The 12,636-nt window shown below is 56.3% G+C and overlaps 6 protein-coding genes across 6 annotated transcripts; 4 read left to right on the top strand and 2 right to left on the bottom strand.

The window, feature by feature from the left end:
• Positions 1-119: 119 nt before the first annotated feature.
• Positions 120-1,727, top strand: GLOTRDRAFT_137819 (uncharacterized protein). Its single transcript, XM_007866398.1, has 7 exons — positions 120-532; positions 590-686; positions 738-836; positions 891-983; positions 1,039-1,148; positions 1,203-1,294; positions 1,344-1,727. The coding sequence occupies exons 1-7, from the start codon at positions 199-201 to the stop codon at positions 1,584-1,586; spliced, it is 1,068 nt and encodes a 355-aa protein (XP_007864589.1). The 5' UTR covers positions 120-198; the 3' UTR covers positions 1,587-1,727.
• An 816-nt stretch (positions 1,728-2,543) lies between these two features.
• On the top strand, positions 2,544-3,480 carry GLOTRDRAFT_110604 (uncharacterized protein). The gene is made up of 2 exons (XM_007866397.1): positions 2,544-2,909; positions 2,965-3,480. The coding sequence occupies exons 1-2, from the start codon at positions 2,598-2,600 to the stop codon at positions 2,989-2,991; spliced, it is 339 nt and encodes a 112-aa protein (XP_007864588.1). The 5' UTR covers positions 2,544-2,597; the 3' UTR covers positions 2,992-3,480.
• A 461-nt stretch (positions 3,481-3,941) lies between these two features.
• On the bottom strand, positions 3,942-5,630 carry GLOTRDRAFT_27903 (Sodium/hydrogen exchanger; the record flags this gene model as incomplete). The annotated part of the gene is made up of 7 exons (XM_007865691.1): positions 3,942-4,054; positions 4,126-4,284; positions 4,404-4,838; positions 4,888-4,926; positions 4,988-5,158; positions 5,217-5,318; positions 5,375-5,630. Coding segments are annotated over 7 exons (1,275 nt in total), but the record flags the coding sequence as incomplete, so codon positions are not given.
• A 554-nt stretch (positions 5,631-6,184) lies between these two features.
• Positions 6,185-7,353, top strand: GLOTRDRAFT_74341 (alpha/beta-hydrolase; the record flags this gene model as incomplete). The annotated part of the gene is made up of 1 exon (XM_007866396.1): positions 6,185-7,353. The coding sequence occupies one exon, from the start codon at positions 6,185-6,187 to the stop codon at positions 7,196-7,198; it is 1,014 nt and encodes a 337-aa protein (XP_007864587.1). The 3' UTR covers positions 7,199-7,353.
• Positions 7,354-7,677: 324 nt separating this feature from the next.
• Positions 7,678-9,935, top strand: GLOTRDRAFT_137815 (uncharacterized protein). Its single transcript, XM_007866395.1, has 7 exons — positions 7,678-7,922; positions 7,985-8,032; positions 8,111-8,283; positions 8,348-8,525; positions 8,583-8,663; positions 8,719-9,120; positions 9,180-9,935. Exons 1-7 carry the CDS (start codon positions 7,751-7,753, stop codon positions 9,869-9,871), a joined length of 1,746 nt encoding a protein of 581 aa, XP_007864586.1. The 5' UTR covers positions 7,678-7,750; the 3' UTR covers positions 9,872-9,935.
• Positions 9,936-9,979: 44 nt separating this feature from the next.
• On the bottom strand, positions 9,980-11,424 carry GLOTRDRAFT_39106 (uncharacterized protein; the record flags this gene model as incomplete). The annotated part of the gene is made up of 6 exons (XM_007865796.1): positions 9,980-10,246; positions 10,276-10,398; positions 10,459-10,718; positions 10,775-10,862; positions 10,930-11,242; positions 11,306-11,424. 6 exons carry the CDS (start codon positions 11,422-11,424, stop codon positions 9,980-9,982), a joined length of 1,170 nt encoding a protein of 389 aa, XP_007863987.1.
• Positions 11,425-12,636: the final 1,212 nt, after the last annotated feature.

Genomic DNA, 12,636 nt, shown 5'->3' with positions numbered 1-12,636 from the left:
TTATAGTTGAACAGTAGAGTCCACCAACTAAGCGAGCAAAAGGTATGCAAAATGCAGCCGCCACAAGGACGAGAGAGAAGTCGCGTCTCGGCACTTCGCGCGTCGGACAAGGACCCAAGAACTATTGATCCATGGAACCCTGTCATCTACAGTCGTAATAGCCCAGTCTCTGGGCACTACTCTGCTTTCTGCTTCGACATGGTCGTTCTGCCCACCACACTCCTTTTATTCAGCTGGTACACCGCCGTCAACGCTGGCAGCGCCAGGAAAGGCGAGAGCTGCAGCCAGGCCAACAGCCGTCTCCAAGTCGGCACCTATCAGTTCTACAGCGACTGCGACTCCGTCACGTATTGCTCGAATGCCGGAACCTGCGAGCTGAAGGGATGTCGGAGGGACGAGTTCCCGTACGGGTACGCGCAGGACGACCAGAGTATTCCCGACTTGTGTCCCAGGGGCCAGTTCTGCCCGGACGAAGAGGACGCATGCCAAGACTTGCTACCTGTCGGGAGCCCATGCCAGTTGAATCGGGATGGTACGTCTCTCAAGCTACGAGTCCCGCTTAATCTGCATCTCGAGCTACTTGAAATAGATCAATGCGAAGCGCCTCCTAATTTCGTCGAATTGCGAGACGAGAGCGGGCGTGGCCTTAACCACAATGGCTCCGTGTGCTTGAACAATATTTGCATGTATGTCCCTTATTTCTTGAAGACATCTCAGTCCTCATTGCTCTTCATCAGGTGGGCCAACGTGACCGTTGGACAGCAGTGTGTTGTGGAGAACACCGCGTATATTGCGTACGGTGCCAACGGACAGGAATTCATCGACGTAGTATCTCGGTGGGTTTTCAAAGTCTTCCTCATCTTTCTCCAGAAAACTGAAACATCCCATAGCGGCAATTGCAAGCTTGGCAGCTATTGCGACTCTCAACAGCTTGTCTGCATGCAGACGAAGCAGCTCAACGAGGCTTGCAATGCTGACAAGGAGTAAGTACACCTACACTGATAGCTTCCATGGGCCACGGAGCTTACAACATTTAAGATGCGAATCATACAACTGTCTACCCTCTGGCAAATGTGGTAAGCCGGCGGACGCTTCGCATCACTATGCCATTTGGGTCTATATCATCGTCTGCATATGCATCTTCGGAGGTATGTTGTCCGTTTTATTCACCTATCAGACAGCCTCTCAGCCACGTTACTCAGGTATGATCGGTACCCTCACCGGGTTATTCTTCATGCATGGCAAGCAACGAGAGCAAGAACGAGAGAAGCGTATTCAGTACTGGCGCGAGCAGGTAGGTCTGTTCCCTCTGTGATTTGTTCAGATGACTAAACCGCCGATAGAATGCATTCCGCCAAAATATCATCCAACTGCGCGAGACCACCCGCAACTCCTTCCTTTCGTACCCAAACGAGAGTCCGCGGAATACCGTCTACAGCCGAGACGGCAGCTCGGAAGGGGACTCACAGATGCCCATGCTACACGCAAATAAGCCGGGCAGCAACCTCCGCCACGGCTACTCTGACGACGGGCTTGACGACGACGAAGGGATTTCCATGAAACCTAGAGAGCAGGCCGGGTTCTGAGTTTCTGCGGTTTTTATGACAGTGGACGTTCTTGATCTCTTGGACAGCCTGATAGATACCAGCATACTCTACCCCTCTCCCGAATAACGCAATTTATCTTGTACTAAGCCTGCCTCTACATTAATCGAATACTCAGAGCTCCTACATGCCCGTGCCAGACGGCGAGTCCCAAGAAGGAGATTGCGTAGTTGTACCTAAATTTGGACGTTGTTGGGAGACCTCGCACGGTGAACGCTGCTACTTCGAACGAGCTCATTCCCTCGTTTATGACCGCCGCGCTTCCCCGCAACCGCAAGCTGTAGTCGGGGCACCCATGGGTGGACTAACGATACGAGCAGAAGCGTCTTCCAGCAGCCCTCAGCCTTTGCCTTCACTTCCGCCGTCTCCGACTGAAGAAGACTTGGGCCGACCTGCTACTTGGACTACCGACGAGCCGGGCACGCATAACTTGAACTCGCCTGACAAGGGAAAGTCTCCAACTAGAGGCAAGGACTATGAGGACGGGGACTATGACGTGGTTGAGGAGGGGGAGGAGGAAGCGCAGAATGGTACAGCGGCGTACCCGCCTATGACAGACGAGGAAGCAGAGTCGCGGAGAATAGAAGAGGTAAGTGTTACAAGTCCCATCTACATGTACGGAGCCTAAGTCTGCCATGAAACCAGAACCTTAGACGTTGGGAAATTGCTGAACGGGAGCGTCGGCGAGCTGCGCGTGCCTCAACCCAGGCATCCTCATCGACCGTGGGGGACGTCGTGAAGCGAGCATCCTCCCTCTGGTCCAAACGCTCCAGCAGAGTGCCCAAGGACGGCGCAGGCCGCCACGCCGTCCTCCGGCGGTCGTCCGAGGACGGCGTCGCGCTGAGCGACATCGACGGCAGCCCCGCCATCTCCATCCCCAACTCGCCCAACCCCTCCATCCACGACTTCTCCGCCGAGTCGGAGAACCCCTTCGCCAACCCCCCGCGCCCCCGCATATCTCCGTTCGACGACGCCCACCAGGCCTCGGCCATCATGAGCGAGGCAAATTCAATACCGCCTACTCCTGCTGCTGCGCCGGACGGTGCTGACGGTGCCGATTACACGTCCGGGAGGCTGCATCCGGACCGACGGATTTCATCGGGCAAGCCTCCACCACCGCCAAAACCCCTAGACCTGCCCGAACCTCGAGCACCCCCTCCACGTTCTGGTACTCCCGTCGCCAACCGCCCGCCGGAGCCAATTCCTTCCCCTGTGCCTGTTCCTGTAGAGCAGGAAGAGGACGAGCCTCCTACGCGATGGTGGACAGACTGGCTGTGCGGGTGCCGCGAAGGCGGGGAACACCAGGTGCGTAAATCTAGCTACTCTTCCGCCCATTGCTTCTGAAACGCTATTCCCCCAGGCGGCCAGGACGAACCCCATGGAGTAACACCGTTTCCCCCGATTCTCGATCTCTTTCTTATAATACCTCCTACGGACTTCGATGACGAGACGCCTGTAGCATACACAACTCCAGGCGAACGGGTACCGGCAGCGCCCGACGCACCCGCGGACTATGTCGCCCACGCTCCTTGTAACGTTTCTTACGCATGCTCCCAACCTCGCTTTCTTCTTGCACGGACTCCTCGTCGTGACGCTAGTGTATTCGTCTAAGAACATAGTTGATTATTATCATCACCCTACCCCGCGCGGGTCCCGTTACATGGTTTCTATTCGAGTTCGAGCGGACCGAGAAACCCAAGAAGAAGAAGATGCCGAAAGCATGTAGAACTTTTGGTTCTGTTCTTTCCGTGCGACTGTGAGCCGGAGAGTTGTGTACTGCCGGAGTAGAATTGCGAGACCGCCATCCTAAGCACACACGCAACCCCAGCACCACGTCGCACGGCGCGCACCCCGCGGGGCGCGCCAGCATATGTTATTGGGCGGGAGGGAAGTGGACCGCCCTGACCGGGCTGGTCGGCTCGGTGCTGGGCGTCGCGGCGCCCGACGTGTTGGCGCTGCGGCGCCCGTAGAAGCCCGTGCTGCTCCCGCTCGCATGATCCTGACAGACAAATAATTCCCCCTGTATGAGATCATCACTGTGATGCTACAAGAAGTGCGGAAACGCACCTCGCCGTCGTCCGACAAGCGCCTGGCGCGCCGGGGCTCCCCGAGCACCATAGACGCCACGCCCAGCGTCTCGCCCGCGCGCTCCTCCTGCTCGGCGACGGGCGCGCCGAGCGCCGTCTCCTTGTAGTTACCCGCATCGCCCTGGCTCTGCACCGTCTCGCTGCCGTCCTTGGCCTGCGTACCCACCTCCAGATCAAGCTGGGATTGAGTCTGGGAGTGCGATTGGGATTGGGACTGGGACTGGACGGGCGCGGGCGTGCGGCGCGCCCAGAGGACCCAGTCGGGCGCGCCGTCGGCGTTGCGAGCGGTCCACGTCTGCGAGAGGGACACCGTGCGCGAGTGGACCTTCCTCCCGAAGGAGAAGAACGGGATAGAGAGGCCGTCTATATAGCGGTCAGCAGCGGATTCGTAGGATATCAACAGAGAAGAAAAGGGGAGGGGAGGGGGGACTGACGGATGAGGATGGACCCGAGGACGACGAAGGAGACGATGGTCTGCAGGGTCGCTGCGAGCAACTCCCGCTGGCCCTGCGGCGGGTTCGACGGCTCGGGAAGGCGGGTGAGGGCGAGTGTGGATACGAACACGGCGCCCACGCCCATCTGCAAAGTCGATACTCAGTTCCCATCAGGTCAAGTAAATAACCAACATCCCGCGCTCTCACCGGTCCTACATATGCCAAAACAAGGCGTCAGCACCCACTGCACCCGCGGGCGAGCAATCCAAGCCACGCACCGAAATGCCCCGAAAACAGCGCCTCGCGCCACGTCGTGATCTCCGGTATCCACCGGTACAGCACCAACAAGCACGGGATCCGCCTGAGCGCCAGGATCGCGATGAACAGCAGCACAAGGCGCCCGGGCGTGATTCCCAGCTCCGGACTGTTGAACGCGGTGAACGGCAGCCACGCGCCGACGTAGACGAAGCACGCGCAGTTGAGCACGAGGTCAATGACGGACGAGAAGACCTCGTTCTCGGTCTGCACGTTGAAGTGGCCGTCCCACGAGATCGCGCTGCCGGCGGCGAAGGCGGCGAGGAGGTCGTCGCTGCCCAGGGAGGAGGCGATGCCGATCGTGAGGAAGGCGAGCGCGAGGTATTGGGCGACGTAGGACTCGCGGTCGATAAAGCCCTTGCGGTGGGTGAACTTCATGAGGTGGCAGAAGAGGAGGCCTTTGGGGGGTGGTCAGACAGGCCGGGTCCGCCGGTTTGCGCGGCTCACCTATGACGGCTCCGAGCACTGTGCCCATGATCACTTGATCTGCGACGTTGATTCAGCCTTGGTATGTACGATAAGATTCCGTGATGTGTTAGGGACGTACATAGCCAGCCGACGAGGAACCAGAGCTCGATCGCGTGCCCCTTGGACCGCTCGACGGTGAGGTATATCGAGATGCTCAGGAACGGGTACGCGAGGCCGTCGTTGGCGGCGGACTCGGCGGCGAGGATGCGGCGGAGGTTAGTCGGGACGTGCTTCACGGCGAATTTACCGCCTGGCAGTGAGGGAAAGTGAGATTCCCGGTCCGCACGTAGAACTGAAAGGCGGCGCACCTACGATGGCGGCGGAGATGATGGGGTCGGTGGGGGTCAAGCAGGCGGCGATGGCCAGGGACGAGATGAAGTCCAGCGCCGGGAACAGGCCATGGATGACGGCTGCAATATCAATGCTCAAGTCACTTCCTCGCTCGTCCAGCCAGTCATTTGCTCACCAGCTACCACGATCCACCCGAACGCCATGGTGGGCACGACCATGATCATGAGGCCCTTGGCATGCTTGTACATGTAGGACTGCGGGAGCTCGACGCCGATGGCGAAGAGGCCGGTGGCGAGGACGATGCGCATGACCTCGAGGGTGACCTGGTTGGTGAGGTCCCCCCAGGAGCGCGGGTCGAAGGCGCCGGCGCAGTGCGGGCCCATGAGGACGCCGAAGGCGGTCCCGAGGACGACTTCGTTGATGTAGAGCTGGAGAATGTGAGTGTTGGGGAGATGATGGGGGCAGTGGGCTTACTCGTTCTTTGACGAGGAGGGAGACCATGCTGAACTGTGAGTGCCATGGTCAGTGATGCTTTGCAGGAGAGACGAAATAGCGGCGGGGTTCGAGCGAGGCCTTTTTGCCATAGGATGCTCAGCTGCAGGAGCGATGCAGAAAGCCACAAGTGCGCACCCAAATATTGCCATCGTATGCAAGAACATCAAATGCTTACCGCCACGACGAAACCGCCCAGGACCATGTACGCCAGGCTGGGCGCCGTAACCTGAATAACCGAGTATGTCACATTGTAGACAACAACAGTGAGCTACGGACTTCCAACAGTTCTATAGCCATCGCTGGGCTTTGTAGGCTGGACCGCAAGCTGTTGAACGATAAGGGCGGAGGACGGTTCAGGCACCCTTGCACAGCTTTCCCCGAGAATGCTGACTAATCAGCCAATCCATGAGATCTTCGATCACACTGTGGCTGCTTCCTGTCATACGCTGGTTTACCTTTACGGGACGCGCCCACCATTCCCCGTACTTCCATGCTCTTTTCAACGTTGAGGAAACGCCTCCCGGCGACAGCGCCCAACAGCCTATCCCCCACCGCCTCCCGGCGCACATCCAGCGCGTCCCCCATCCCCGGCGTTGACCCGCACGACAGCCAAACCCTCCTCCTCCCCGACGGCCGCGTCCTGGGCTACGCCGAGTACGGCCTCCCCACCGGCTTCCCTCTCCTCTACTTCCACGGCTTCCCCTCCTCGCGCCTCGAGGCCCGCGCCCTCGACCGCCTCGCCCGTGCCCGCCGCATCCGCGTCATCGCCCCCGAGCGCCCCGGCTTCGGTCTGTCCACCTTCAGGCACAGGCGTATCGCAGACTGGCCCGCCGACATGCGCGCGCTCGCGGACCATCTGCGGCTCGAGCGCTTCGCGGTGCTCGGCGCGTCGGGCGGGGGGCCGTATGCGCTTGCGTGCGCGCTCCAGCTGCCAAGCGAGAGGCTGGCGGCGGTGGGCGTGCTCGCGGGGGCGCCGACGTGGGCCGCGGGGACGAGGGATATCATGCTGATGTCGCGGGTCGCTTCCTTCCTCGCGAGGCGCTGTCCTAACGCGTTCAGAGTGGGCACGGACGCGGCGATGTGCGCGCTCAGGTGGCTTCTGCGTACCCGCCTGGCGGTCCGCCTGATGAACAGCGCCCTGGCGAGAGTCCAGCGGGACGACTCGGACGAGGCGGTCGACGACGTCCGACTGCGCACGCTGCGCATGCTCTTTGAGGCCTTCGCGCAGGGCTCGGCGGCCTTCGTGCACGAGGCGCGGCTGCTCACGGAGGACTGGGGGTTCAGGTTCGAGGACGTCCAGTACGACAGGGTGCAACTCTGGCATGGGACCAAGGACGTCAATGCCCCGATCCGCCATACGCGGTATATGGCTGAGCGCCTACCGCATGGTGTTCTCCATGAGTATGAGGGCGAGACGCATTTCACGATTTTGCATCATCTGGAGGAGATTATGTCAGAACTCCTCCCCCAGCAGACCCCGACAGATGGCGAGGGAGAATTGTAGTGTTGTTTTCGTTTTCCATTCCAAGGTAACTAATGGAGGTAGGTAATTATTTACGGACGCCGGCAGAACTATACCCCTACTCAAACGATATACGTCCCACCCTCTGGACCCCCCATTCATGTGAGACCGTCCATTCTGTACTGATAGCCTTGCTTTCCTTCAAGGCAGGCTTGCCCGTGTATACTATGTAGTAGCACAGTAATCCCCTCTCGTGCCCCTGATTACTTGATTCCCGTGCTCAACCGTGACATGGAGTCGGCGGGACCTCAAGGAAGATTCAATGTATACATGTATCTGTCATATCAATCTTTCCAACCGGCATTGTATGCTGTCAGACGTCTCTACACTCCAGTTACCACAACGCTTCCCTACCGCGAGTCTGAACTTCCGAAGTTCAGCCACAGGACCCACGTCCAGGAACAGCCACAAGCCAATCACACCGCTTATCAATCTTCCTTTTCACACGGCCATCCCCGATTGTCCACCCTCGTCATCGTGACGCGCCCCGAGTTGAAGTTTCAAGGCGATACATCGATATCGTTAACCTCAACGATGCAATCCCCGTCGCGCGTGTCAGGATGGAATCCGCTGGAGGAGGACGACGGCGACGTGATGGAAGTAGAGGAGGACGAGGACGAGATCACGGATGATGCGAGTGACTTCCGGATGCCGACGCGCCTGAAGGACCCGAAGAGGCGCTCGTACACTCTCAGAGAGCTCGTTGGTGAGCATCTCGGTGGGATTACAGCATCCATGGCTGGGGTTGACCATCCTAATATTGTGCAGATATGATGCACAGAGGAAAGATTGACACAGACCCCCCATACCAGAGGAGTAAGTCCACCCACTTAGTACCTGCAAATAGTTAGTGGCTAGTACTACATGCTAAACTCTCCTTTCTGTGCTCTTTAGGTGAAGTATGGCCAGCAGACAGACAGAGAGGCCTGGTTGACACCCTCATGAGGAACTACAACATCCCCCGGATCCTCATCTCTGTGAGGGAGGATGAGAAAAAGGGAGAGATTATGAGGATTCTGGATGGGAAGCAGAGGTTGACTGCTATCAAGGCATTCATGGCTGGGAATGTATGTATGATACGTATCATGCTCTACTGGGCATTCCTCACTCACTTTTGACTTCATTTCTTAGATTGCTTGTAAGCAAAAATTTTCACGGTGCAAAATATCACATGCCAAAATGATGTTTCATGCAGGGAAAGACCCCGTGACAAGCAAGAATTGGTTCTTCACGCTGCCAAAAGGGAGCAACAAGCTGAAAATGCCTGCCCATGTGCAGAGCTTGCTGGAGAATACTGAAATCCCCTGTGGTAAGCCTAGTTATCACAAGTAGAGTTGAGGATCTACTTGACACAGGTCATGACCAGATGAGTACTATGGATTGACTGATGAACAGGAGCATGAGATGTTTCAAAGAGTGCAGCTGGGCATGCAGCTCACCCAAGGAGGTCTGCTCCACCATTCCTCCTCCCTATTACATATATCCTCACCAAACTTCTTTAGAGAAACTCCACGCCATCTCCTCCCTCCGCACAGCCTACATCGCGGAAGTCTACGACCGGCTCGTCGCCGCGCCCGAGATCGACGGGCTCAAAGGCTCACCGCCGCAAGGCGACCGCCTGCGCGCGTACATGGAGTTCGAGACGAAGCGCTCGCAGCCCACGGTCAACCTCTCGCACCTGATGTACATGCTCGAGGGGATCCGGGCGCACGAGCGGTGGCACCCCACGCGGCAGCAGGTCCAGCCGTGGTTGAATGTGGACGAGGACTTTGGTCCGGAGCTGAAGGCGGATTTGGAGGATGCACTGGAGAAGATGAAGGAGATCGGGAAAGACTCGGAGCTTAATGTGGAAGCTGGTTTCACCATGGGGCGGAAGATTGCTCCTGTTGAGTTTATCTTTATTGGTCAGTTGTTATAGTCTCTCGCGAGGTTCCTTGAGTCCTTGTATTGATGCTGCTCACAGCTGTCCTCGTGCACCTCATGCGTCATGCAACGCCGCTTCAGCGCGCTCAGGCAATCAAGGGGCTGCGGCTAATGCTATCGGAAAAGCACACGGGCCAAATCCGCATGAATGCGATGGTCATGCGCAACGCGTGGAACTACATCGAAGATAAACTCAAGGGGACAGACGACGAAACTCGTGTTCCCGCGGCTGAGGTCAAGAAGGGGAAGCAGAAACCGCAGCGCGACAGGCTAGAGCCGACTACGCCTGCACAGACTCCGAATCCGAGTCCTCGGAAGAAGGCAACCACCCGAGAAGACAGCCTGAGTACCTTGGAGGATGAGGCGGCGGAACTGGCGCCGTCAACTTCAAAAGCAGTTGCGCGCACTCCTGTTGCGACTCCGCGGAAGAAGACGCGGACTACTGCCACGCAAGGAGACACTCCGAAGGCCAGTGCAATGAAGCGGGAGCGCGAGGAAGCGGACACTTCGACTTCGCATGACGTTGGCGAAAGCCCAGTGCGGAAGAGGTTGGGCCTCGCAACGCCGAAGCGCGCAAAGCCTGCTTCGACCAACTCTGCATCCTCGCTGAACTCCGATGTACATCCGCGAGATGTTAAGCCGCTGTCCAAGGTGCCAGGGAGTGCTGCCAAGCCTCTCAGTGGTCCGCTCAAAAAGCGCATGCGGATATTGGATAGCGATTCCGATGAGTAGGGTATCTTCAAAGCCACGCACCTAGAAGTATAGCTTCGTGCAGCAGTTGATTATTTCGATAATGTATGCACTATATATTCTCTGTTGCTACAACATTGTATATTGTTCCTATATTTTATTCCTAGCAGTGTACCACATGCCCTCTGCATCCTTGGTAGCTCGAGCGTATTTGAGAAGCAATTTGTCTCGCTCTTTTGAGTCCACTGCAACATCAGCCAGGTACGGGGCAATGTCCTCCGCCTTCCACTTCGGCCGTGTAAGGAAAAGATCGGTGAAACGAGCGGCGGGATCGGTGGGCAGAGAAGATGACGGGAAGTAAGTTAGGGCTAGGACCGCTGGGAACGTGTCCCGCGACATAGACGACAGGTAATTTCCCTAAAAGTGATTGCAAGGTATCAGTAAACAGAATGCGATGTCCTCGCACTCGTGCATACCTCGAGTAGTTTGAGAGATATGTAAGACTCGAAGGTATCACCCACAGCACTCTTCCATTTCTCCAGGAATTCCTGTTCCGCGATGGGTGCATCCTTGGAGAACCAGAGTTAACATTGTCCCCCCGGTAGATGAATAATGAAGCTGAAACGTACCTTGTGGGGTCTCAGGATGCCGAGGCCGATCTGCTTGATCACTTCCTCCGCGTTCATTTCCCACTTGCCGTCCTTGACCGTGCCGAACCACAATAGCACCTGGGTCGTAACTTGCCGATCGACTTCATGCTCGTCTTTCATAGCGGCTGACAGCTCGTCAACGGGGACAGCGTCGTGATGCAGTGAGTGAGAGACAAGGTGGTTCAGTATGAGCTCCAAGATCGTGTTGAGATACGAAGGAGCGATCGGGCGAAGACGGCCTAAATGTGCGCCAACGTCAGTATACGATGATTACAGTTGGGATAGAGTTTCTTACCGCCGATATCGAGGATCCGCATATCCCGAAGACCGCGTCGTAGTTCGCCCTCGCTAGCCTGGAGGTGCATGGCGTCGGCATAACTGAACTTGCGTCGGCCCTATTTTTTGCAGAGTACTCAGCGTTACGAAGGATTATATACGGATTCTTCCTACAGTGCCAGTCTGCGTGTTGTCGAATTCTTCGTCTTCGTCCATCATTTCTTCGTCCTCGTAGCCTTCATCGTATTCCAGTCCCCTCAGAATCCCTTTCAGTTTATGAAGCTTGGGTAGTGAGGGTACAAGCTCAATGATATCGTGCAGTTCGTCTTGAATAACCACTTTGTCCCCCATTCCCTCCCCGGCTTCGGGTGCAGGAGTGAGGACCAGGACTGAGTTCGAGAGAACTACGGATCGCATGGTGTACGTTTTCTCATCCGTGCAAAGGACCGCATCTTCCTCTGCTCCGCCTTTTACGCTAAGGTTCAGGCTGTTGGTACGCGTCGATAAGTCAGTTCTCTTCTGGTGGCCTCAGGAAAGAATACGATGTAACCTTGCATTGCCTTCGATGTAGGCTTCTACTAGCTTCAGTAGGTCTGGTGGTAGCTCGAGAAGTTTGAAAGTTCCAGCGTCCGCCGTAGTCCATGGAAATACTACTTCTGTCTCGTCCATGGCGGCTAATGCCAACGGGTGCTGGAACGCGTTAATTAAAGCGCGTCGGGTCACGCGGATGTGACGTGCTCGTCACACCTTACAATCACCTGACCTTCCCAAAGAACAAGGCTTATAAGAGTGGACGATCGAGCAGCGCGTCCACGCTTATAAGACTCAAAAGACGTTTCTCCTAACTCCGGCGGAAGCACCGGGAACACCGCCAGCCTTGTAGGGTAGTAGAGTACGGAGCCTCCAGAAGACTCCGGCGGTAGCACTGGCCCCAGCCGTAGCGTCGCGTGGACCGACGTACCAAAATAGACAGCTGCCAAAAGGGGACTGATGGCGCCCACCGACACGATGACATCACAGTGCCGCCGTGCCCGACGCTGGTTGTCGCTGTTCCCGACGACGTCGGCAATAGGTAGTGTGTAGCACCTCGAATAAAATCGTATAAAATTCAGTGAATTGCCATTATATTCTACATCGCCGATGATGTATAGTTGTAATACATATAAGGGACCAATATGGTCCATTCCCTTGATATCTATGTATGTCTGGGGCATACAAGCTGAACAAAACGAAATTTCCGATTTAGTGGTGCTCCTGAGGGACAATAAAGCTTTAATATCAGTTTTATATACATATTTCGACGAGGAATAGGACTATAGGAGGGTGGGGGCTAAGGGGGGATTTGTGGGCATAAGAGGAACTCACTGGACAAAGGGACCTCAACAGACAGGCGGGGAGCGGCGGGGACGGCGCACTATGCCACCTGCAGCATAAGATACATTTTTAGAGGAGGTATAGGACGTACCTGGGCCCCGGTAATACGTTGATAGCACCTAAGGCAGCAGTGAAGCTAGAGAGAGACAGATCTACCAAAGAACAATGGTAGGTCCTGACTCTTCAACACTCTGTACCCACAGTTTACAAAGGCTGATAGAGTGTACTGAGCACTTACAATGGCAGATATCCACCCATAAAGCGAGCAGAAAAGGGAGTCCACCTAGGGTAATCACCCGGAAGGAATGAGCTGCACAAGACTACTACAGTGATTCCACCGGTCCTAAGGGCAATTAAAAGTTTCATTAGTACCTATCTACTCGTTTGATAGCAACCAAATAGTCAGATAAATATGTAATTGGATGAAAATGCGAGGAACATACCTTTCCTGTTTTGCGAGTTACCTGATGTACCCAGTGTATAACGTAGGGAATCTACCTCGTCTAG

This window comes from Gloeophyllum trabeum, assembly GCF_000344685.1.
Source record: "Gloeophyllum trabeum ATCC 11539 unplaced genomic scaffold GLOTRscaffold_00004, whole genome shotgun sequence".
Classification (NCBI taxonomy): domain Eukaryota; kingdom Fungi; phylum Basidiomycota; class Agaricomycetes; order Gloeophyllales; family Gloeophyllaceae; genus Gloeophyllum; species Gloeophyllum trabeum.
Note: the sequence above shows the minus strand (reverse complement) of the source record. Positions and strands in the feature narration are given on the sequence as shown.